Source organism: Capricornis sumatraensis, chromosome 7 (assembly GCF_032405125.1).
Source record: "Capricornis sumatraensis isolate serow.1 chromosome 7, serow.2, whole genome shotgun sequence".
NCBI classification, from domain to species: domain Eukaryota; kingdom Metazoa; phylum Chordata; class Mammalia; order Artiodactyla; family Bovidae; genus Capricornis; species Capricornis sumatraensis.
The window spans coordinates 19,166,547-19,192,288 of record NC_091075.1 but is presented as its reverse complement, the minus strand read 5'-3'; the positions used below and the strand labels follow the sequence as shown (position 1 = coordinate 19,192,288).

Here is a 25,742-nt window from a genome sequence, read left to right as displayed (position 1 = left end):
CAACACTCTGAGGCAAGTTAACTCCTCGAGTAAAGGAAGGATTAGAGAGGGGAAATAATCTGCCCAAGGTGACACACGGCCTGTCGGTGACAAAGCTGAGATTAGAAGATGGGTCCTTATCACAGATGCTCGCTGGAGGAAGTCTGTCTCATATTAATCCTCCAAGGTGTCTTCTTGGTCTACACGGAGGCAAAGAACACATCTTCATTCATCTTCACAATCTGAACTGCACGAATTCTGACAAGGAAGGGCTATCCTCCGTTGTTCTCTTGTTTAAATGTAGAATACATGTATGTGACGTAATCTTCTTCTCAGTATAGCACATGTGATATGCCCTATCTCATTCTACACTAATGACTTACAGGGAAATGCAAAATTAAGAGGCTGGATAATCAAAGCATTTAGATGCAGTACTGCTATATGACAAACAAGAAGTATCAACCAATAACATCTGAATATATAACTAGAGACACCATACTAAGAAAGAGCATCTGGACTAGTCTCAGAACCTCATCAGATTCACTTTTTTTTTTTTTCTGTTTGGAATGTTGATTTTGTGTATAATATTGTGATTAGTAACTTAGGAAACTGACACAGTGACAAGGAAAAAGGCAAAATGAGGACTAGCTAATCACTTAAATTTGTGGTAAGTCATTCCTTGTGAAATTTAAACATCTGGATACTTAAAGGCTTAAAGATAATCAACATTACTTGACAAATAAATAAGACAGGACAGGCATGCGTCTGTCATGCTTCTCCATGATTAACAATGAAATAGAAATCAAACAAACAAAGGGATTTGTTGGATTACCTTTGGTCCAGGAAGTCCATGGGGTCCCTGAAAATGGAAAACACAGCTTTTAATTGAGAATTGAATCACTGTTTCTCAGCAGAAGTGACTATTATATGAAGTAACAAAAGAGATGTAAAGCAAGAATCTCGTTTGATCTACAGCTAGAGGCAGGCCAGTGGGTATTAACACTCAGTGAAAGTTCCTTCCAGCTCGTGGACGGCTCTGTAATAGGAAATTCATTAATAGCAATTCTTTCTGCTGAGTATCTCTGACAGGGAGAGGGGAATCTGCCAGGGTTACAGGGGAGGGAAAAAAACACACAGAGAAAAAGTGTTTGTGAACTCATACTACTTCTATTTCTCAAATTCCTATTAAAAAAAAATCTAGGTGAACTATGTGAGATACATTATGAATTTATATGAAATAGAGGTCAGCCTTAAAAGACAGAAATTTGCTAAAAATACATTTGGAACTCTTAAGTACCAGTAGAGGAGATCTTTTCAATTATTAACTCCTCAAACCCCAAGGTTTTGAAAAATCTAGAGGAGGAAGAAAGTGAGGAGACTGACAGTCAAGTCTGGAACCCTGCTGGATCATTTCTTTAATGTAAGGCTAAGAAAAGGATTCTAGGAGAGGAATGCTAAACATCGTTATCTAGAATGCATTTATTTTTACAAAGAGGAATTATTCAAGGCTCAAATGTAATAACTCTTTACCAGTGGAAGGAGGTCATAACACATCCATGAGTCAGGGCTTTTCCCATGTATTTTGTGGAAAATCTAAATATAGAGACTAATTAGCTAAGCTAAATTAACTAAATAAAAGTTACTGTGGATTGCTTTAAATTTCAAGTCATTTAAATAAACTATTTGGAGACAGGAGTATTTAAATACTTGTCAGCAAAATCATACAAGAGGAAAAAGTTTTTGTTTTTAATCAAGCAATAGATAGATTTGTTATACATGTCTACTTTGGAATAACATTTTCCCTTTGAATAAGTTGAGGATAAACATTTTCAGGAAGTGGTCATCTTATCAAGTATTATTTCATTTCAGAAGTGGTTTTAAGTTCCTTTAAACGAATTAATTTTGTAATATGAGCGGATATAGCATTTTAAATTTAATTTTCTAACAAAGTGGTGGGAGTACAGAAAAGCCAAAGGTATGCCATTTTCTTGATTCTTAAGGAACTGTTTAGCTTTACAAAAATATGGTTAATTATAACTGTTTTGTGGTATGAAATGGAAACCCAGTAGATGATTGGGATCTGGTGCTATGCTCTTTGGTTTAGACCATTCCAATGATGCTCTTTCTTGGAGCACAACCAGAGGAAAGAGCGACTGACACATTGTTTGATCTCTGGGATTGAAGACATATGGTTTATCAAGACACCTTCGAGATGAATGTGACCTAAGAAGCTGCCTGACTTGTTCCCAACCTGTCCCAGTCAAAAGCATTTGGAGCATTCTGCCTTCTAGTTCCAGCCTTAATACAACAGTCAATAGGTAGATATTTGGAGAATTATGCTGCTTTAATGGCTACCTTCTTCACCGAACATGAATTCTATGAGGACATAGTCATTTCCCCACTGGTCACTGAAAGATATCTGCAGTGAACATTGTATTTGCCAAAGCACGTAAAAAGGGAAAAGAAAAAGCTCCAACAATATATTAACATATCACGTGTAGAAGTGAGTTTCTGTTATCATATTGTTTTAAAAATGTTCTTATTGAATATTTCATTAAAGGGTCACAACTCTCTAAGTTGGCTAGAAACATGGAATTCCCTGGTGGTCCAGTGGTCGAGACTCTGAGCTCTCACTACCAAGGACCCAGGTTCAGTCCTTGGTCAGGGAACGAAAATCTCAAAAGTCATGCAGGGCTCAGACCTCTCTCTCCCACCAAAGTTTGTTAAAAACATTCATTAATAGCTATAATTATTAAACCTGTTATGGTATTAATGGCCTAGAACAGTGATTGGTTAAAACGATTTTTCAGTGTCCATTCTATGTGAAAGTGAAGTGTTAGTTGGTCTGTCGTGTCCAGCTCTTTGCGACCCTATAGATTATAGCTGCCAGGATCTTCTGTCCATGTAATTCTCTAGGCAAGAATACTGGAGTGGGTTGCCATTCCCTTCTCCCAGGGATCTTCCTGATCCAGGGATCGAATGGGGGTCTCCCACATTGCAGATTCTTTATGGTGTCAGTCACCACAGAGGGTACAGTAAAACTTGCCGAACCTGTTTCTTCAAATTTCCTATCACAAAACTACCCTATTGCTTTCTGACAGATATGTGTGGGAGAGTGAACTGTAAAATCAGAACAGTACCTCCTATTTTCCGCCTGGGAAGTAGCAGATACAAGCTGGCTCTTTGAGGAATGAATTCATGCTTTCTCTGGAGGTATGCTCTTAAACAAATGATTCCATTTTGGAGAGAAGAGAAACTTACCATGGGGCCTGGTGGGCCGTGGGGACCTGGCGGGCCTGGTGGGCCTATGACCTGCATGTCAGGAAAATAAACATGGATTTGGTCACTTCATTTAGATAAGGCAGTTAGGCTTGAGTCTCAAGCTAGGGTTCTGCTAAGGCCATTAATGGTTGCAGAGGAAGGATAGTGGAAGAAGGAATGTGCTTGATTCTGTACATTTGGAAATTCCTTTGTGAGAAAAAAAGAAAAACAAACTTAAAAAAAGATACAGTTGTTCTACAAAAGCCAGAATAAATCAAAAGCACATTAAAAGAAAAGGAAGCAACTGATTACCAAGAAATGCTATAATGCTACAACCACGATCAAACTCTCAAATATTTCACTAAGCTCTGGAGAAAAAACCAAGGAAAAAACGTAGGTTCTACGTGCACAGAGCTCGACCCACAAGCATCGTGGGAAAACCATTGATTTTCTCCTCAGGATTAGATAGTTCTCTGAAATATTGCTTCCGACTCAGACCTCTGAGACACTTTCGTCTCTCCCTGTACAAGGCTGACAGATATTTCTTGTATAGCTTGACAGACCAAGAGGATCATGGTCTTTCTACTGTTGATAAGCCATCTGGCACGGGTTGAAGTTGGTGAATAACTGGCCCATTTCAGGGTTTTTCGGGAACCGTGAACGTTGAGCCGCCATGGACTTACGGAAGGGCCCTGTGGGCCTGGCAATCCCGAGTCTCCTTTTTCTCCTTTCATTCCATTGGCACCCTACAAATAACCATTAAGAGTGGAGCCGGTCAAGTTACTTGCAAAGTATAAGGAGCAGCTGAATTTTCTCCCCAAATCCATCATCCTCTTGAAATTTTTATAATATCATGCACATGATATATGACAAGGATTTATCTTCTTGCATTTTAGTTTCAAGCTAAACAGCAAGCTTCCTCAAATCCCTAGGATTGTGGATGATTTGTGAAATAAACTATGAGGTAAATAAAAACTAATTTATGCTTGATGGGTTAAATTATACATTGCTAAATATGTCCTATTATAACTATTATATTTTAATGGTGGTGCTGAATTTAAATAGCAGTCTTTTAGTTTTCACTGACATTTATGCATTTCCTTGTTTTAAAAAATGATCTAGGGCAGTGAGGTTTTCTACATTTTTTCCCTATATTTTTCTACATTTACCTCTCCAAATTCTCAGCAAAAATTATGGGGAAAACCATAAAAACATTGCCCCATAATACTGCACACGCAAAGACAACACTTTCTATTATAATTTGTTTTTAATTATTCTGTATTTTTTGGTTTTAAAATTATGATTTATTTAAAAATGATTGGTTAGACCTTATGTTAATGACCGACTCTATTTATTTTACTATCTTCTAGTGAAATAATTCAAGAAAACATAAAGGTTTATTTTGTAATTCATTTGGTTAGATGCTTTAAAACTTTTTCCAGTGCCTTAGTTGTAGTTATTAACCAAAAATACCTCAAATATTTAAAAATAAAAACATTATATAAATCATTGGATGAGACTGCAGCTAATAATACAACTATTTTCTGATTATTTAATTTATCTCAATATGAACACATCTTTAAAAGTATAAACATACCGGTAGTCCAGGAAGTCCAATTCCTCCTTTTTCACCTGGCATACCTGGGTCCCCCATGTCTCCCTTTGAGCCTTTGAGTCCCTACAAATGACATGATTTGCACTTAAGAATCATACTGACCATTGATGGTTACATAGTAGGGAAAATGGAATTCCAGATCAATTTTGTCAACAAATGGATCCTATGCTGAGATGATTCTGATTTTCATTTTTAGGTAGAGTTATCTCTTACAGCAACCTTCTACATTAATCACTATAATTTCCCCTTGTAATGGAAGAGATTAAATTCTGCTATTTAGGCCATTTAAGTATGAAAAGCATAAGCATAAGCATAACTGTTGACGTCATTTCTTCTGATTCCACATTTTTACCTGGTAGCTACTTCTATGTCATCAGTCCTGAAAACAACTTAATGGACTTAACGCATTACAGAACAGTACACATTTTGAACCAGGACCTAGTGTTATAGTAACAAAGGTACAAATAAGTTTCTCCCATCTCCATTCATTATACATCCCTTATCCTTCCTTAATTGTAGGCAGAAGTTCTGGTCACCAGCTTTCAAGGGTTCAATCTACAGACTGGGAGATCACTCATTACAGTCATGTTCAATTAATGCTTAGAAATACTTCCACTTTGTATTCTTATTTTGTTCTCATGACATCTCTCTCAGGTGATCCAGTATGTGATTTTTATTCTTGTTTTACAGTGAGGAAATAGATATATGTGGATTCTGAAGGCAAACACAGGAATTTTGCAATGCTAATACTGAAATTAATGTACATCATTAAGCATTTTCATCCAAGGAGGCTTACTGCACTATGACCAGATGGCCCACTCTTCAGCAGAGATGATCATAGCTATTTTAGTTATGATTATAGGGCTTCCTGGTTGCAATAACCTGTCCAACTTTTCTGTACTAAAAACTACTTAAGGATAGGAAGGTTCTTGTTACTTAAAATCTATTTCATAGCACCTACTTCAGAGTCATCTATTAGGAGGACGGGTGGGTATCTAAATAGAGAGATGGATCTTAAAGCTAATCAGATCCCGGTTGGTTTTAGGAATCTACTAACAGCAGGATAGCCAACCCAGTGGACCTAGTATAGAAGATTTTGTAAAGCCTATATAAAAATATTCAGCTATTGTATGTGTAGGGATGTCTATGTAGTATATCATAATATATATCAAATTATTTATAATGATTAACTGGGGAAATACCACTGGGTTTTTAAATGCTAATGTGATCTCTGATGGATACATTGGATCATCTAAAGTCTTTTATTAGCTACCACATGTTAACTTAGTGTGACATTATATGATTTCAATATACAACTCTGATATTAAAATAGCCCTTCTCTTAATACAATCTTCTGAGGAGTTTATTTCACAAGCTGTATAAATAATGTCCTTGATTTCTTATGATTTTCTTGATTTTAGTCATTTCTTGGCTTCCTTGGTAGCTCAGAAGGTAAAGCATCTGCCTACAATGCGGGAGACCTGGGTTTGATCTCTGGGTAGAGAAGATCCTCTGGAGAAGGAAATGGCAACCCACTCCAGTACTCTTGCCTGGAAAATCCCATGGACGGAGGAGTGTGGTAGGCTACAGTCCATGGGGTCACAAAGAGTCAGACACGACTGAGCTATTTGGGTAAATTATGGAAGCCCAGAAAACAGATATCTTATCTTGAAACTAATTCTTGTGATTAGACTCTCTGAATATTGAATATTGTCCACATTTGCCTGGTCAGATTCATTTCTTTCAGGGGTGAGCAAACCATGCCATAGGGCCAAATTCAGCTCCAGAATTGTTTTTGTACAGGCTGAATGTTTAAAATAAATTTTAAAAATTTGATAGAGAATGTATATGGTCTGTAAAGACTAAAACATTTACTCCCTGGTCCTTCATAGAAAATATTTGCCAATCTCTGTGTTAGGGGGAAACCCACAGAGATACTGTCATATTCTACAAAACTACAAGTGTCCTGCTTGTTTCTGTCTTTTCTAATGATCTAGAAAATGAGGTGTAATCTTTATTTGGGAAAATAAAACAATATCAAAATAACATGTGTAAGCAATATCTACTTTTGTAAAACTATGGTCACAGATTTAAATCTTAAATTAATTGGCATTCACTAATAAGGATTAGATAAGTCTTACTAAATTGGTAATGATCTTATAAGTCTAATAAAAATTCATGGATATGTCATTGGTAGATTGATCAGAGTTATTTAGACAAATCTAAGGTATCATATAACTTGTATGTTTCTACAAAGAAAAGCAATGTCCAGTTAAAACTAATTGCTTTTTAAAGTAAATGTAGTCTCTAGAACAGAAGGCAAAAAAAGAGAATATATATCAACAATGTCTTCAAATCTATAATAAAAGGTGATTAATAATGATGCTTTAAATGACAGTGTATAACTTTGAAAATTACCTGCTCTCCATCAACTCCTGGGACTCCTGGAGATCCTGGCTCTCCCTGTTAAGATAAAAATTAATGGCTAGCTTCTTATTTATTATTGGTAGCATACTACACTAAAAATGATGCAAAAAATGATGCTAGCTGGTAACAGTACAATTTAACTTTTCGGCAAATGCATCCTAACTTGAATATGTTATATCATACCACATCATTACACAAAGTGAAACAACATTTTTTGAATATTATATATAATAATATTTATCCATAGCTAACTAAGATCCAGCATTTTTAAAAATTTTATCCCCTCATATGAGATTCAGGCTAAAAAAATTGCTACCATTTGATAGCAGAGCATATCTTATAGTGACAACCTATATGCCTCAATTAATTTTTTTCTCCTTATAAAATCTGTATGATGTCTCTTATTTTCAAATTTGAGAAAAGAGCAAAATAATAGCAGTTAACTTAAGAAAAAATAACATGCAAAGCCACATACATTTATAATATTTTACCTGGCATTATTTGAACAGTGAATACAAATTCATAATGATTGTGAATGTGTTATTTCCAGATAAGCCTCACTGAAGGATATAATAAATCAGATAATATCTTAATCCACAGAAAATTATTTTGGGATCAATTCAATTTCCTATACTGTACTAAGAATGAACTAAAGTTACTATTCATATTATGATTTATTAGAATCCTTGACAAACCTCAAATATATGGATTTATTTTTCTTAACTGAAGATGTTTCATTAAAAACAAATCTAAACAACATACTGGAGATTTATTCAAACAACAAATGTCCAGTCACCCTTCAGTCAGAAATGTACTGAACAAGCAAATTCTTTGAAAGATAAGATATTATATCAATGGGTCATTTAGGTAGATCCCATTATAAATATCTCTGATTTCCACATCATGGAAATTTTGTAAAACCAGTTCCTTGGAGTGAGTGAATGGTTTGCCTTACAGACAGATTTCCAAGGGAGCTGACTTGAGGCTGTTTTTCTAGAAAGCCTTGTTTGATGATGTTATAAACCACAATATTGAAATGATTGGAGCTTCTTTCCCTGTTAAAAACTTTAAGAGCTGTTTGGTCGTAGTGTGAAATTTGATCCTTCCAAATGTTAAAGGAAGTCGTGACAAACAAATGAAAAAAAGAAAAAAACTTTTTTTCCTTTAAATTCTAGATTTCCTGCTCTTTGTGGTAGTGGCAATGTTTATTTTGCCACAAACAAGTCTGCTGAGGTTGGATGCAACTGGTTAAGCCCTAGTTTCATGCAATCTGAATATCTGTCAGCACTCTGGGTTGGATAATGGTTGCTATGTTTTTCCTTCCAAACTGTGACTCACAAATGTTTAAAACAAAAATACAATTCATGAATTATTTATCCTTCACCCACCAAATGTAGTTTGTATAGAGTTATTTGATGTAGAGGGCTTCCTAGGCGGCGCTAGTGGCAAAGAACCCACCTGCCAATGCAGACCACATGGGGGTTTGACCCCTGGGTTGGGAAGATCCCCTGGAGGAGAGCATGGCAACCCACTCCAGTATTCTTTTTTTTTCTTTTTTTTATTTCTTCTTTTTATTTTATTTTGTTCTTTTTTTTTTTTTTTTGTATTTTTTTCTTCAACTCCAGTACTCTTGCCTGGAGAATCCCATGAACAGAGGAACTGGGCGGGCCACAGTCCACAGAGTGGCAGAGTCAGACACGACTAAAGCAACTTAGCTTGCACATTTGATCTACAAGAAGTCAAAGTCCTTGTTTGATAAAGAAAGGAGAAATACTAATTGACTTGGTTCACATTCAGTCTGAGGCTCTGAGTCCTGAGCCAGAATGAGTTTTATATTTGACTCACACTGCATTTGCTGACTCCAGTTCATAGGCACATCTCACTCCAATAATCCCAACTTTCTCAAGGGGAGCTCATGGAAAGCATCAAAGACTGTATTAGTTAACCCAGGATCCCAATTATAAGATCATTGTCAGGTGTATGAGGTGGGCCAGCGTGCCAGCAAGGTGGGAAGGGTAGCAGGTAAGAGGTAAAGAAGGATGACTAACCCCGTCCCCACCCTACTTGTCTAGACATTCATTTGGCCAGTTTCTGTTGCCTTTCACTTTCAATTCAAAGTCATTCTTGACCCCAAGGCAGAGAGCACACTTCCTATATGTTTCCTACCCAATGCACTTACTCTGTTTACTAATAACCGTGACTTTCCTTTCCTTTCTCCATCCTTGAACTGAAAGCTCCTTGTTGAAACCCTTTACTATATCCTATCGTTACTAGGTAATAGTACTTATCATGGAATAGAGGTCCACCAATTAATTATTGATTGATATGATTACTAAATGAATAGCAGTTGAATTATAAAGCACAGGGGATGTAGGTTTTAACAACATAGATTTCTTGGCTAGGTAGTCCTTCTTGCCTCTTTTGGGTCAAGTCCTTTTGGGCTTCTGCAGGCCTCTGAGCTACAAAGAAGAGTCAAGTCTCAAGTTTTTTGAAGTTTGTACAGAATAAGGCACACAGTTAGCACTGAGGACAATTTTGCTTCTGGAGACTTAGTCAAGTGAGGGGATAAGGAAAGGTACTCAGACCTTGGTTGACTCTACACAGAGAAAAAAGGAATCTGCAGATTCTCATTTTCTAGTCTAGCTCACCAAGATATTAAAGAACAGGGATCCAATGACTTTTGCATACCATATCAAATACTGCAGTGGGACTGCAGATCATGAATTTATTTTATCAAAGAAGAGATAGACTATTTTAATTTAATGACAGAAACCACTCTGTATGTCATGATCATCACCATCTCTTTAAGGAACCTCTAGATGCACATACTATTTAAGTTCTATTTCTTTAAGAAATGTTTCTTGTCTCTAAAATAACTGAAACAGCCTCTGTTACAAAAATTATAAACTATCTATGCTATCAATATTTTAAATAAATTATGTAATTAAATCTGAAAATTTAATTTATTTGTGGAAATTTAATGAATTATATTAAATGTTCAAATCTAGGAAAAAAAAAAAAAGAATAGGGATCCAGGCCAACTTGTTTACCAGGAATATAGGCTGTATATTATTGGAGCATTTTTTTGCGTTATATCTCTTAGGGACCAGAATGTGGTGGAGAAATAAAAAGTAAAAAATCCCCAAACTTACATTAATGTTATACATGAAATCTATTTGAAATTAGAGGCTATGTTTTAAATATATCTCACATAGCCAAGGATCTTTGTAATATTTTACTCTATATTCCTTTTTCTAAGAAAAATAATTGTTTCTATGTGCTAGCTTTCTGTTTTTAAGTATCTTGAAAGAGAAAAGTACAAAAACTGATGTGTGCATTTGCATGTGTGTGTGATAGATTTTGCAAATAAACTGCCTTAAGAGGCATAAATAAAAGATGGATTTTGACACCACTTGAATCACCTACAAAGAACCTAATGACAAAAGTCATATTTCAACATATGTAGTTCAGTCCTGAAAAGACAGAATTGCTGGCCATGTGTTAACTGATTGAGCATGGTTGAAAAAGTTTTATTTAGTTTGGAGAGGAAAAGTTAATGCTACCAACAATTTTTGATATAATCAAGTAATTTTGTTCCTTCTGTTTATAGTTGGTATGTTTTATTAGATGAAGTTTAAATGGCAGAACAATTGAATATATATACAGTATGTGTTGTAAACACGACTGCGAATTGTTTCTAAAATTATCATTTGTGAATGTGTCATGCTGAAGCTTTTCTTGTTCTTTTTATTACAAAAGAATTGAAGATAAGGATCTTTTTTAATGTCAGAGTAAATCTTCCTTTAACCCTTCTCTATTTAAACAGTTGCCTTTTTTCCATATACCACATTAGGTGTTTCTTTACACTTACCATTTCTGTAAAACTTATTTCTCCTTTGCTTAATACTCTGTTTTTCTGAGTGTTCTCCCTCTAATGCCATTTCTATTACTTTCACTTCTTTCCTAATTTTTATTTTTTTCTGATTCCTCTTCCTTCAGTCCAGAACTCAATTTCTATTTTCAGCTCTCTTAAGCAATATTGCTGATCTCAGCTCTTCCAGTATTTCATAAGACTGATTTTTAAAGACACATGTATTTAATATGGATTCTCTGCACTATATGTAATAAATGGAAACAAATAAAACAAAGAATAACCTTTGGCCCTTGTAGTCCTTGAGGTCCAGGTGGTCCAGGGGGACCCTAAATCCAGAAAAGACAAAGTTTTAAAAGATAGCAACTATCTGTATTAAAATATTTGCTTTAAATAATAAGCACACTATACACTTCCCTAATTTCTATCATAATCAGATATCCTCCAGTATTGATTTGCAAAGAGGAAACATTTCACTGGTTACATAATTATAAAAACTATCTACCTATATGCAAAAAAAAAAAAAAAAAAAAAAGCCCCACCATATTTGGGTTAAAATAATGCTCTCAAGTTGATTTGTAAGACAATGTAAAATCATTGCTGCCCTGTTCCACATTCATCTTTCAGGGCTGAATTAACTTCCTAATATTTCCTCTGTTTCTAGAAACACTTCTCCCACCCGCCACAAACGCTTTAATTTCCCAAACACTAAAGAACGAAGCTGTATTATTGAGATAAGGCCAAACACTTTTAAGAAAAATAGCAATAAATTTCTTCTTGACTTTTTTTTTTAACTAAGCAGACAAAGTGATTCAACTGGGGCAAATGTTGTAAAAGGTTATTGACATAAGAAAATATATTAACTATCAGATAAAAACAATGGCTACATTAGTACCATTACGACCAGCATGCATCAACACTGAACACAACGTCACAAAGCACAGAAATCATGCAATAGGAGTTACCGTGACTGTTAAGGTGGTAATCCTCTGTTGAGAAAATGTATTGATAATGACAGTTACCTAATTGTGTGCCAAAGTACAGTAATACATTTCTGAAATAATCAACTTCTGGATTATGTTTTGGTAAGAACGGACAAGAAACTGAGAACATATCATCCTATTTTTGAATGAATACCATAGATTGTAAAGATTCTCTTTACAAATTATTTTTAGAATTTTATTTAAAACCCTATGGATAAAGGAGAAAGAAAATGTCAAAATTTGAATTCACTTGACTTAAATTATGAAGTAAAATAGTATGCACCTGTGGTTTGTCCCATAACTGTGAGCTAAGAAACTCTGCTACTCATAAGAGCTCTATTTCTAGAGCACCTTGATTAGAGAAAATGAAATACCTAACTGTATAAGTTATGATTTTGTCTTTCAGTTTGTATCTTGTTTGTTGTATTATAATTAGCTTAAGTGTGTGTGTGTGTTTGTGACATGACTAAGATAGGAACTGACATGGTATTCACCTTGTTTAATCTTAAAGTAAAGGGCTTGAATACTGTATCAAAATATATTCTCTCAAAGTGTGAATCTCTAGAACAGCCAATCCCTAATCCATGAAACGTTTTTGTATTAAGATTTTCTAGTCCAAGTGTTATACAAAAACTTCTGTAAGGCACTTTTTTCTTTTCTTTTTCTGCACCACTTTTCTTTTTTGCTGATTTAAAAAAGCTTTTTTTCTTAAAAATTATTTATTTTTGACTGAGCTTGGTCTTCATTGCGGTGCACAGGCTTTCTCTTGTTGCAGCAATCGGGGGCTACCCGCAAGTTGTGGCTTCTCATTGCGGTGGTGTCTCTTGGTGTGGAGCACGGACAGTGCTCGGGCTTACTGCCCCCTGAAGGTCTGTGCCACTTTATGGGCTTTTAGAGGGGAGAACATTTTCTATTAGGAGTTCTGGTCCTAGAGAAAAACACTATCCAGCTACATGTGAACTTGTGAATATCAGTTTAACTCCATCCCTTTGTCTTCCACTACTCCATCAGTTCAGTTCAGTTCAGTTCAGTCGCTCAGTCGTGTCTGACTCTTTACGACCCCATGGACTGCAGCACGCCAGGCCTCCCTGTCCATCACCAAGCACTACTCCATTCCATTATCTAACTCAAGATGCTGTTTTTACTGTGTTTTAAAAAGTAATTTTAACATTATCCATCTATCTCAGTTCAGACACTAGAGTTTTTAGTGATATAGTGTCATCATTTCTTAGAAACAATGTACTTATGCACACGTAGAGATGGTGCAAGTTTGTATTCTACAGTAAAATCAGTCATAGTCATTACAGCTTCAGAGAGAACAGGGTAGGAAAAAACAACCCAGTGCTTCTAAGGTAAAAGGCAAAATGGCCACAAACTGGGGGCAAGGTTATAAAAAAATCAAGGTCCAGATTTTTATACCATCATATATATATGTAACATAAGATACTACTTATTTTATACTTAAAGGATTCACCTAGACCAAGAGTTGAATTTATGGTTATGAGAAAGCTACTTCTCAGCTCCTGTATATAGATGAGTCATTTTAAAAAGGCTATTAGAAAATTACTGAGCAGAAATAATTTCCTTGCCATAGCCTTCCAACTAAAAATTCTTTTTTTAACTAGAAAGCAAATCCAGAAAAACTGAGAAAAGGGAGTAGTTTAAAATGTGAACTCTCAGAAGTTTTCCAATCTGTGCCATACATGCTTCATTTTCTACCTAAACACAAAAGTTTTTTAGTTTGTCTTTTTTTTTTAATTTAAGGATAACAACATATTTTATAATGAATTGCATAAATAAAAGAATATTATTATTGGAAACTGAATTATTGAACAGATGGGGCTTAAATGACTTTATTAAATAACTATCTTTGTGAGACCTAAAAGTTATACAGGGTAGTTTCCACCCAGTTAACAGGAGAACAAATGACAGAAAACTAAGGTAACTTCTCAAAAACATAATGTTTACTGCCATCCCGAAGAACCAGTGTGTAGACACTCAGGGACATCAAAAATATGTTGGCTCACTTTGGATTTCTTGTATGTGGTTCCTCTAAGTTAACACGACATAAACTTAGCAGGGTTCTCTGCTGAACTTCAGTGAAGATTTGAAAACCAGAATTCTGGATAGTGATGGAGAAAGCCATGTCATTCTCTACTGAGCTGCAATGTGAAATGGAAGGCATGAGATAGAAAAGCTGTAAATTGGTTGAAGGCTAGCAAGATGCCAGGTGATTTATTCTCCGAGATGCTAATGTGAATCTCTTTAGGATTAAAGGTTATTTTCCTTCATGTCTTATAATGAAGCAAGCTTAAAATCACCTCTGATTTACCCTAGAGAACAGGTTTCGTTTATATGGTGTTGAGAAATTTTAAAAGCTTGAGTTAGAGCTTTTAAGAGCTTTTAAATGAAAAGGTTTTGCTGCTAATTGTGGAAACATAATCACCTTAAAAAAAAATGACTTATGACAAATGGCCATGTAAATACAGGCATACCTTGGAGATATTGCAGGTTAGGGTTTCACACCACTGAAATAAAGTGAATATTGCAATAAAGCAAGTCATACAAATTTTTGACTTGCCAGTGTAAGTAAAGTTATGTTTAAACTATAATGTGGCCTATTAAGTGTGCAATAGCATTATGTCTAAAGAACAATGTACATACCCTAATTGAAAAACACTTTATAGCGCAGGATATATTGTACAATAGCCAATATTTTATAATAACCATAACCTTTAAAAATGACAAATCAGTGTATTGTTCACCTGTAACATATATAACATTGTACATTAATTATAATTCAATAAAAATACTTTAACACTAAAACATGCTAACTATCATCTGAACTTTCAGAGAGCTGTAATCTTTTTGCAACTGTAACATCAAAGATCACGGATCACAGGGAATTCCCTGGTGGTCCAGTGGGCTGGGGTTTGATCCTTGGTCAGGGAATTAAGATCCTGCAAGCCATGTGGCAGGACCAGGAAAAAAAATCACAGATCACCATAACAAATATAATCAAAATCAACAAATCTGCAATATTGTGAGAACTACCAAAATGTGGCAGAAAAACATGTAGTGAGTAAATGCTGTTGGAAAAATTGAGCCAATAGACTTGCTGGGCACAGGGTTGCCATAAATTTCAATTTGTAAAAAAAAAAAGCAGTATCTTCACAGTGCAATAAAGTGAAGCACAATGAAAGGAGGTATGCCTGTAACAATTTTCAATAGAGGAAACAGTAAAATTTTATATTTATAGGGTGATATTTTATAACTATAATATGCTCTTATTTATCTAATTACTCTAGTTTTGTTTTTTTTTTTTTGCTGGCCTTTCTCTTAGAGAAGGCAATAGTGACATAGAATTTGCAAAACTGTGACTATCCATCACTGGTTAGAGAACTAGAAGAACAAGTGTCTATTACTCCCTCTCAATCTAATGGCTATTTAGTTTATTTATTAAGTACTCAATCTGCTAGAGTACTATATTGGGAAAACAAAGAAATATTTTTGAAGTGAAAAAATAACGATAAGCTTACAAGCACAATGCTTACTTGCCTAAACAACTCCATAAGAATAATAAATCTTAAGGTTGAGACCAACCTAGACAGCATATTAAAAAGCAGAGACATTATTTTGCCAACAAAGGTCCATATAGTCAAAGTTATGGGTTTTCTAGTAGTTATGTATGGATGAGAAAGTTGGACCTTAAAGAAGGCTGAGTGATGAAGAATTGAACTGTGGTGTTGGAGAAGACTCTTGAGAGTCCTTTGCACTGCAAGGAGATCAAACCAGTTAAAACTAAATGAAATCAGTCCTGAAAATTCATTAGAAGGACTGATGCTGAAGCTGAAGCTCCAATACTTTGCCACTTGATGTGAAGAACTGACTCATTGGAAAAGATCCTGATGCTGGGAAAGATTGAAAGCAAGAGGAGAATGGGGCGACAGAGGATGAGAGGGTTGGAAGGCATCACCAACTTGAGGACCATGAGTTTGAGAAAGCTCCAAGAATTGGTGATGGACAGGAAAGCCTGGTGTGCTGCAGTCCATGGGGTCACAAAGAGTCAGACATGACTAAGAGACTGAACTGACTGACTGAAGATTGAGATATAAACATGAACTAGTTGGTTGTGATGGATAGTGACTGGTTTACAGTCATATAGAACTGAAGGTGAAAAAAGAAAGTGAGTGCACATCTCTTCTTTCATATCAAGATGTAGGTGTTAGATTCTTTTTTTTTTAAGTACAGTGTATTCAGGCTCATCAACAAAGAATATTCGGCTCATAAAAAAAAAACTCTAAGCATAATATTAGATTTTATGGATCTTAGAAAACATCCATTTAGAAACATTCTCATTTTACAGATCAGATCAATGAAATATAGACATCTTGTGATTTCCCCGAAGGGACACACCTAGTTAATAACAGAGGGGAAATCAAAGCAGATTTTGGTTTTAGACTAAGGGTAGTTTGCTTCATGCCAAGCTTTGTTCATGTAAAGGCTTTAAAACTCTTCCACAATTTTTCCATAAAATGGCCATGGCCAAAAATATTGGAGCATATCTTGGAAGATAAGAGAATGTATACCTCTTAAAGGCAGTTAAAAGAATCACGGTACCACTGGAAGCAGTTCAAGGGAAGTTGACAATATTGTTCAGGAAGTTGAAAACGTGTCCCTACATTTTCTAAGTAAGAACTCTGACAACATAGTAGGTAACCAAAACTTCCTGTTCTTTTCTTTCTTTATACATGCAGACAGCAACTTGTGGGGAACAGGGGGCCCTTTAGAAGGCATGTTCTAGAATTTGACAGGAGCCCAGAGTCTACTGCTTGCGTCTAACCCACTTGTGCTGAGGAACACTCATGCAAGCTGCTGACTGAACACACCGCCCAAGGGATGTTTCTCCAAGCAGTGAGCATGCTTTTCTTTGTGCTTTACCAGAATAAGAAAAAGGATGAAAAATAGGCTAAGCTGAAGATAGACTCTGTAAAAACTATGTAATAAATGCTTTATTAGTTAAAAATGACAGTTGTAACAAAGGATCCATAGAAGCGTAGTAGATCTACCACAATTTGGTAATGCTAGTGAAATCAGGCACGACTGAGCGACTTCACCTTCACTTTTCACTTTCCTGCATTGGAGAAGGAAATGGCAACCCACTCCAGTGTTCTTGCCTGGAGAATCCCAAGGACAGAGGAGCCTAGTGGGCTGCTGTCTATGGGGTCGCACAGAGTCGGACACGACTGGAGCGACTTAGCAGCAGCAGCAGCAGTGAAATCATATAGACGGGAAAAAAAATCAAGCAAGTTCAAAATGGAAAAATATTTAAAACAACTAATTTGACTTTTGAGCAGAGAAATGGATTGTGCATATGAACTAAGTGTAATCAATAATTCAACCAATAACTTTATTTAATATTTGCATTCCCAGACCTGGGTTGGACACATTGTGGGAGTCAAAATAATCATACAACAAGTTTTCTGTCAACAAGTAATTTACAGTTTGGTAAGAGGCAAGACTAAAATAAATCAGGGGATTTGGAAGAATAATTAAATGTTAAACTACTGGGTCCTGGGTGCTAATATTTAAAAGGATTCAGAGGAGGAACTCGTCCGGGTGGCAGCAGTGAACTATTGGAAGAGGATTTAGAGATGAATGAAAGGAAAAAGATGAACCAGGAAAAAAAGGAGTGATTTTTATAGATATGGTAACTATGTTGTGGAGAAATAAAAAATTCCATACAGAAAAGACATGGTTATAGGGTCTTAAACATCAGATGGAGATGCTTAGACTTGATAGAGTAGGCAAGGGGGTCACTGAGGGTTCTGAACAGATTGGGATCATCAAAACAGTCATAATTTAGGAAAATCAGAAGAGTAGTCCTCTTGACTACCCTCTATGTGTTTTTACTGGATGAAAGAAAAAGAACTGAACAGTAGCAATATTAAGAAGCAACTATAGAGGACTCGTGTGCCAGGCACGTTTCCAAGTATTTAGCCATGTAGTTCTTACAACAACACTATTTATGTTTTGAGGCAGATGCTATCATTGTCCTCATTTCACAGAGAACTCAATAACTTGCTGTAGCTCATGCACTTAGTAGGCAAGAGATCTGAACCCAGGCAGCTCCAACTCCAGAGCCACAGGGCTCTTAATGGTTTTGCTAAGTTTACTTTTCAAGAAAGTAGACGAAGATTGGCAAAACCAATATACGTTAAACCAGATAAAGCTAAATATATCTGGAGGCAGAAGGAAAATAAAAGGAAGGATTGAAAAACACTAGGAAATAAAGAGGGTACACTGGGCCAGGGAGAAGAAGCTGGGTTCAAGAGATGAGGGAGAAGGTGTGCTTTGAGAGGTAGAGCCCTCTGAGAGCTGAGGCGGGTGGAAGGTGATATTAGCACACATTCCAGGTCTCAGCGGTGTCCCTGTCTGTGTCAGGATGGGAGCAGTCACTTGCCTGCAAGGCTTCGTGGAGGTTGCCATTGTAGTCTATGATCTCGGTGGCTCCTGGATCTCCCTTTTGACCAGGTGGACCCTGTGAAAAAATAAACCAAGAGAACATTAAGCTAGGATGGAGAAGGGACTATGGCAGAAACAGAAATAGCAACACGCACGCTCTCTATGATCATCAATTCTCAATTGAGGCCCAAATACATGTTAAAATAAATAAACCATGTTCAGAGTTTGTCCTTATTTCAAAGCAGGCAAACTGCTTCCAACTTCCTGCCTGTGGTATGTTAAAGATATTGTCAGATAAAAAAGAAAAAAGATTCAATATCAAAAACTGCTCCCTGAAAATTATTATATGTAGGCTAATCTGATTTGACTGACAAATTCTTGCTGGCTTTATTTATATTTATTAAAGCAATCCCTGACATCTTTCTTCTCATCCACACCACAAAGACTGCTTCCTCATTCTTTAAGAAGATAGAACATTATACTATAGGAAATGCTTGCTTTCCCAACAGGAATAGAACTCCATTAAGACTGAATCAAACAGGGGATAAATATATATGCATATATATATTTGAATATATACATATATATGGAGGGGAGGACTATTTTTAAGATGTCTACCCTATTCAGTAGCTCTGCCACTGAATTTCCATTAGGTATGTCCTAATTCTCTGTGTTTTAAAAAGGTTCTGAAAATTTGGCCTATTTGGACTATTTCTTTATAACTGAGTTAATTGAAAAGTGGAAAGTTCTACTGTTAGACGGCTGTGGGTTTGTGACTGCTCATTTAGCAGAGGGAAAGCAGACAGAGTTCTTCACTTCTTCTTGTGGAGCTTAATGTGTCCAAATTTACAGACTCTGTGCTCCCAGTGACTACACTAAAAAATAGGGAGAAAGGGAGTGGTAGCAGGAATAATCGCGGTGGTCTACCTTCTGTGCTATTACTGGGTATGATTAATCCAAGTGCCTCGAGAAAAGCCACGTAGACACATTCTTCAAATCTAGGCTTGTTGGAGGCCAAAGCTGTAGACGAGACACACTCACCCTTGGTCCCAGGGCTCCAGAGTCCCCCTTGTCTCCACGATCGCCCTTTCCCCGGTGAAAAGAGGAAAAGAGCCTAGTTAGTAGTGAGGCCAACAGTCCCCAAATATCTCAGATCCAAGGATCTGATATCCAAGTATTTAATCCAAGGATTTAAATCCAAGTATTTACTATCATTCAGTGGCACCTTTAATATGAACTTTTGAAATGTAAAATAGCAACTTGAAATACAATAACCCCTGACATGGCAAACGCTTCTTTAAGATGCCCCTTGAAGTGAGTTAAATATCCCCCTTCAGATGACAGAGTATCTCGAAACGACAATACATACAGTAACTTGTTTACTAGGGATCTTAAAAGGCAAAGCAAGTGGCTTCTATGACGCCCAAAGTTAAGCTTTTATCTCTCAGATTGAGCCATGTTCTTGCCTTTATATGAAGAGATTTGGTGCAAGGGAGGAAAGAGCCAACCAATTAATGGGCTGTCTGTTCTCTAAGAAAAAAATGTGTAGATAATCAGGACAAGGAAGGAAGAGAGATCAACGGGGAGCTCAGTGTTGAGAGACTTAGGAGGGAAAGGTCCCCAGCTGGGTTTCCCTCTGATGATAAGGATCTAAGGAAAACTTTTCTACTTAGGAAGTGCTGAAGAGGACAGCACCCTGTTAGACCAGGGTGGCCAGGTTGAAGGTCAAGAGCTGGGCAAACCTGGCTCTCTCTCTTTTTTCCAGGGTAATAAAAAAAGTCTTTAAATGTCCATTTATAGTGTTATTGCCACCTCACCACCCCCCCCTCCCTGAACAGACATTAGGAATCACCTAAGCCTCAAACTCCAAAATATATCACTAAGAATACTTCAGAAAGTCTCGGAAATCTCAACAGAAAATTTGGAGGAGAGATTTGAACCTGTGTAGAACTGACAGTTCTTTCAAATAGCCTAAAATTTATAGAGCCCTTTTCCTAAACAGAATTCAAAGCATTTTTCTGTATCTTTTTACATATCCTTATAAACTGGATAAGGACCAGTGAAGATAAGCAGTAAAAAGGATTATGATTTTTCCTATCCACAATATGCTAGTAACATGGACCATAATAATTAAATTTGCTTGAATGGAGAATTACTAATATCTGTTTTCTGTTTTCCCCATTTCCCATACTATTCATTAATAGAATCTCAAATAACATGATTCTGCTAATAGTATACAGATTACTGCAGGTTCTATAAGAACATGATAAAGGAGAGAATTTCCATTGGTGGTGAAACTTTAATGCAATGGAGGGAGTCAACTGACTTAAAAGCAAACTATAGTTGAACATTTATCACAAAGACAGCCAGGAAATAAAAAATAATATTATGTTGCACATAATGTAAACTAAGTAAAGTACTTAATTTTTCCCAAATAAGCTATATTTATGAAACAGGAAGTACATTTTCTCTTAAAGAATGGTCTGAAGCACAAGAAGACAAAAACAAGATGAAACAAACCAAGATATCATCATAAGGGTGAAATTACTGCAATACCAGTATGTGAAAGAGTCTAATCCGAAACGTGACTTTCCTGTGGGAAAGGCAAGAAGCACAGCTCTTGATGGCCTCATGTTATGTTAAAACGGTTACCCGGGTACTGACCTTTGACCCTTTTGGGCCTCTAGTTCCTGATTCACCTTGCTTCCCCTATTATAGAAGAATATAAAGATGGAAAAGAGAGAATAATAGAGGGAGATAACAATAGAGAAAAGAAATTAGCAGTGACTCGGAATAACGGAGAAAAATGGAAACACTTCATTTTAACTGCTTTGATATACGGCTCTATATAATGTGAACTGTTACAACACTGAACATAAGCATTATCGCCACATCATTAGTTCACTCCCTGGTCTCTCCACCAACCTTCATGTCATAATAATTCTAAAGACTGACCGCCCATTGGTGGATGGGAAGAGTGCTGTAGATAATTCTCAGTAGTCTCAAAAGTGTTTGCTTATAAATTTCCTTTTCATCAAAGAGGAAGTCATTTCCCATGTCTCTAGGATGGATTATTAAAATAAAGTGTTACCATATCAGTTTGTAGGAAGTTAGAGGAATAGAGGGAACAGTCAAATAAATCCTTAGTTCTCATATTTTCAAGGTGTTACATACCATCAAGTTACCATGGAAACTAATGGTCTGGATCCACATTTTCCTCAGTAGGTTTTTGCTTGCTTGTTTATTTTTGTTTCATATATATTTTTTTAAATGCAGGGATTTTTTGTTTTTGGCTATGCTGCTCAGCTTGTGGGATCTTAGTTCCCTGACTAGGGGTCGAACCTGTGCCCTCTGCAGTGAATGTGCAGAGTACTAATCACTGGACTCAGTAGGTGTTAATATGCCTTGAGTGGTAATGTGTTAATGTGACAGTCCCTCCCCATTGACATTTGGGTGTGTTATTAAACTTGTTGACTGAATAGAATGGAGTAAACTGGAAAAGTTGAATTGTAAAACCCCTTTTAGAAAATAACAAACTGGTATGCATTTCAATGAATTATTTGTGATTTGGGGCTGTTTTAATACCCCTTGAATAATTTTATTTTAGTTGCATGTTCTAAAAGTAAGTGGTATACATTTCCAAACTGAGAATGTTGTTTTCCAGTGTGAGAATAACTGACCTTTTGTCCCGGGGCTCCGGGCTCCCCTCGATCCCCTCGTCCAGGAGGCCCTGCCTCCCCACGTTCGCCCTGTCACAAATCACAAAATACGTGAATGGTGACCCATCTTCCCCCTAACCGGTCCCTGTAGATTAATGAGGGAAGTGAATAAAATCAAAGAAAGTAGAAGTTCAGTTCAGTTCAGTTCAGTCGCTCAGTCGTGTCCGACTTTTTGTGACCCCATGAACGCAGCACGCTTCCCCCTAACCAGTCCCTGTAGATTAATGAGTGAAGTGAATAAAATCAAAGAAAGTAGAAAATGACTATTTATTTACTGCATACTCAGCATTATATTAACCTCAACATGGATTATCTCATTTAATAATCAAAACAACTATACAGTGTTTGCCTTTTCATCCCCATTTTTATAGACGAGGAAATGGTTTGGTAAATGCCTGTCAGACACCTAAGTTGGTAAATAGAAAGACCTTTAAAGCGAATTGATAAGGGCCATCATTAAGCCTCACTACAGGCACTAACGTAGTCTTTACTCTGCAGTGACTTTTTAAGATCTACTAGGAAGAAGCATGGCAAATGACTAAGCACCAGGTTTTGTAATTTGACATTCTCTACTTTAATCCTGGCCCTGTTACTTACCAGGTCTGTGTTTTGGGGAAAATTAGTTAAGTTCTAAATGCCTCAGTTTCCTCTATAAAATGGAGAAAATTATAGTACTGGTTTCATAACTTAAAAAGTCCTCGTCACAGTATAAGACATGTAGGTATTACAGTTTTTGCTATATTTATAGATCTGGGAATGATGATTGTGGCCACTGCCCTCAGGGGGCCAGTGCTCTAGTAAGATAAGAGCCACATGAACAAAATAGCTTAGAGTTAAGGAATAATGTAAAGTCTAATGTGAGAGAAGAAGAAACTCCACAGGGTTTTCAACCGTCTGGACTGACTTCTTTTTGCTGAGACCTGGGTCAAGTCCTGAAGGATGGGTAGGGTGTATTTTACAATTATTATTGCTTATGACTGTGCTTTTGATAACTGCACACAACACTTTACATGCATTATCCTATTGAGTTCTCAAGACAAATGAGAAAGGTGTCCGTATCCATAGTCTACAGATGAGGAAACTGAAGCTCAGAAAGGCTAAGTAATTTTCCCAAAGCCTTTAACGTGGGAGAGCTATAATTTAGAATGGATTGTACTCAATCTTCAATTCTTGCATAGATGTTTTGGTATGTAAATATTTTGCACATCTCTGATCATTTTCTCAGAATAAATTCCTAGTGGGGAAATGTCTGTGTCAAAAATAAAAACATTTTAAAATCTTGCCAAGTCACCCTCTAGGAAGATGGTTCTGTTTTTCCCTGAACACAGAATTGAGAGTGTTCAGCTTCCTATGTGATGGGTAGAATTTCAATAATCAAACAAGTTTTGACTTCTGGTGATGGCATGTTTATGGATGAAGGAGGCACTTTCCTCCATAAAGGATGGATTCATCTTGGAAAGGAAAAGAAAGTAGGGTTGGATTTGTTATGGGTGATGGAGAGCTTTGAATCCCAAGATCTTTATCTGTATCATGCCCACTTTGGGAGGACTCTGTGGTTTTGCAGGGGAGGTGGGATAGATTAGGGCCAGGATTATGGAAGACTCAGTAAATTTCTCAGTATGAATCACAAGGGAGTAGGAGAATGGAGAGGCTGAACTTGACTGGAGGCAGGAGATGGAAACGATGCTCCAGAAGAGATTTTTCAGGGATTAGAAACTGAAGTGCTTCTATTGGTATATGGAATTTACATATATAAATGTTTGGTTATTTGCTTAATATTTTACAGATGAATTCTAAAATGGTAACTATAATCTTATTTTAGGGAAAAGCAAAAATCTTAGAAAATCATTTCTCTATAGTATATATATCATAGGTGTGAAGTCTATATATGTTTACCTAAGAATCACTTATTAACATCATGCCCCTAATTAATTGCTTATTATTCTCTGGAATTATATTTTTTTTCTTTCCTTCCATCCCTTTCTCACACATTTTGCAGTGTAAGCTTCAATAGAAACTATTTTTGTTGCATTTAATCTCCATTCTAAATAGTAGAAAAATGTCTGGCAAAAAATGTGTTGAATTAATGAATAAACAATATTATTCAAAGTTTTCTAAATTATTCATGATAAAGTCCTATTTCTTTAGACTGATGTAGATTTCTTGCAGGCACTGATACAGATGCTGAGAATACAGCAACACATAAAACAGGTTTTTAGATAACATTATACATCTTCTTCATTATGCTCTCTCTTCATTGTGTTGGGGATAAAATACGCAGTGTTAGTTTTTTTAAAATATGAATTTATTGGTACAAATCCAGACTGTCTACACAAGTGGAAAAAAGAGTAGTATGTGGCTGAAAGAGATTTTTAAATAATCATGATTTTTCCATTATGATACCAATTTCATGTCAGGCAATTTAGCCAAAAATTAACTTCAAAATATTCTTAAATGAATTTCTTATTCACATCCTTTCTTGTGGAACTACAAAGCAGTTATAGTACAGTCTTTACTATTATTGGGAGTGCAGAGTAATATTTGTTTAAAAGTATGGAATCTGTAAAATCAGCCCAGGTTCTTCATGAACAGTAATTAATGCTGATTTTATAGCTCTGCCTCTGGAATTTTTTGACTATGGAACAGTTTAAAATAAATGAACAAAAGGAAAGATATTTAGGGATGAACTCTACTCTCCAGGGGTCTGTCTGTGTTTCTTCTCTTTTCCCTTGTTTCGCAAACAAAATGCCACAAACACTTAGAAATCACATTCATGCCCGGTCCTCTCTGGCACTGAGCAGGTTTCCTGCTTCTTTGCATTCATCCACAAAGCCACCTCTTTCTCTGCCTGACTCTGAGGCTGCAAGCCATACAACAGTTCTGACGTGGACACACGATGCCCATTATCCTCTTGATCTAGCTCTCTTGATTCTAGAAAGTGCATTTTGTGTGTAAACCTGTTCAGGCTAAAGCAGGCATTCCTCATATTTTGTTAATAAGCTTGTCAGCTCATTATGTGAAAAAGAACTTGCTGAGAAAAGAGCTATTTTGTGTAAATTTGACCGAGCTTCAGTCCCCCCTTAGGCCACGCATAGTTTCCATTTACTAGGATTAGTTATTTTCTCTTGACCAGCGGAAACGAGGACTCCTCTGTCAGAACAGACCAGGAACATATTTCTCGAGCTCTTGGAAATCATCCTGGCTTATTTCTGGTGAGTGCAATACACACTGAGGCAAAGACTGCTATGGTTTAAAAATAAAAGAATGCAGTGTGATCTAATTTTGCTCTTTCTTTGATTCATGAGTCTGTCATGAATAAAGTTCCATCCTCGGAACGGTACCTTTTTATGTCTTTCCGGGTAGATAAAAAGAGAACCATGGCTCTGACTGTATCCACAGCAACATAATTTCTTATATGGCGG

At 36.3% G+C, this 25,742-nt stretch overlaps 1 protein-coding gene across 2 annotated transcripts in view; it reads right to left on the bottom strand.

Moving 5' to 3' along the window:
- The window catches only part of COL25A1 (collagen type XXV alpha 1 chain), a 491,061-nt gene that overhangs the window by 16,648 nt on the left and 448,671 nt on the right, over window positions 1-25,742 (bottom strand). The window contains exons 20-30 of one of the 2 annotated variants that reach the window (XM_068975169.1): window positions 22,282-22,350; window positions 21,266-21,310; window positions 19,643-19,687; window positions 18,600-18,677; window positions 12,119-12,142; window positions 11,438-11,482; window positions 7,274-7,318; window positions 4,838-4,918; window positions 3,924-3,986; window positions 3,241-3,291; window positions 812-838 (exon numbers count right to left, since the gene is read on the bottom strand). In XM_068975169.1, the coding sequence (XP_068831270.1) occupies window positions 812-838; window positions 3,241-3,291; window positions 3,924-3,986; window positions 4,838-4,918; window positions 7,274-7,318; window positions 11,438-11,482; window positions 12,119-12,142; window positions 18,600-18,677; window positions 19,643-19,687; window positions 21,266-21,310; window positions 22,282-22,350 (573 nt within the window). The remainder of the gene's footprint in view (window positions 1-811; window positions 839-3,240; window positions 3,292-3,923; window positions 3,987-4,837; window positions 4,919-7,273; window positions 7,319-11,437; window positions 11,483-12,118; window positions 12,143-18,599; window positions 18,678-19,642; window positions 19,688-21,265; window positions 21,311-22,281; window positions 22,351-25,742) is intronic. The other variant, XM_068975168.1, reaches the window with a different exon arrangement.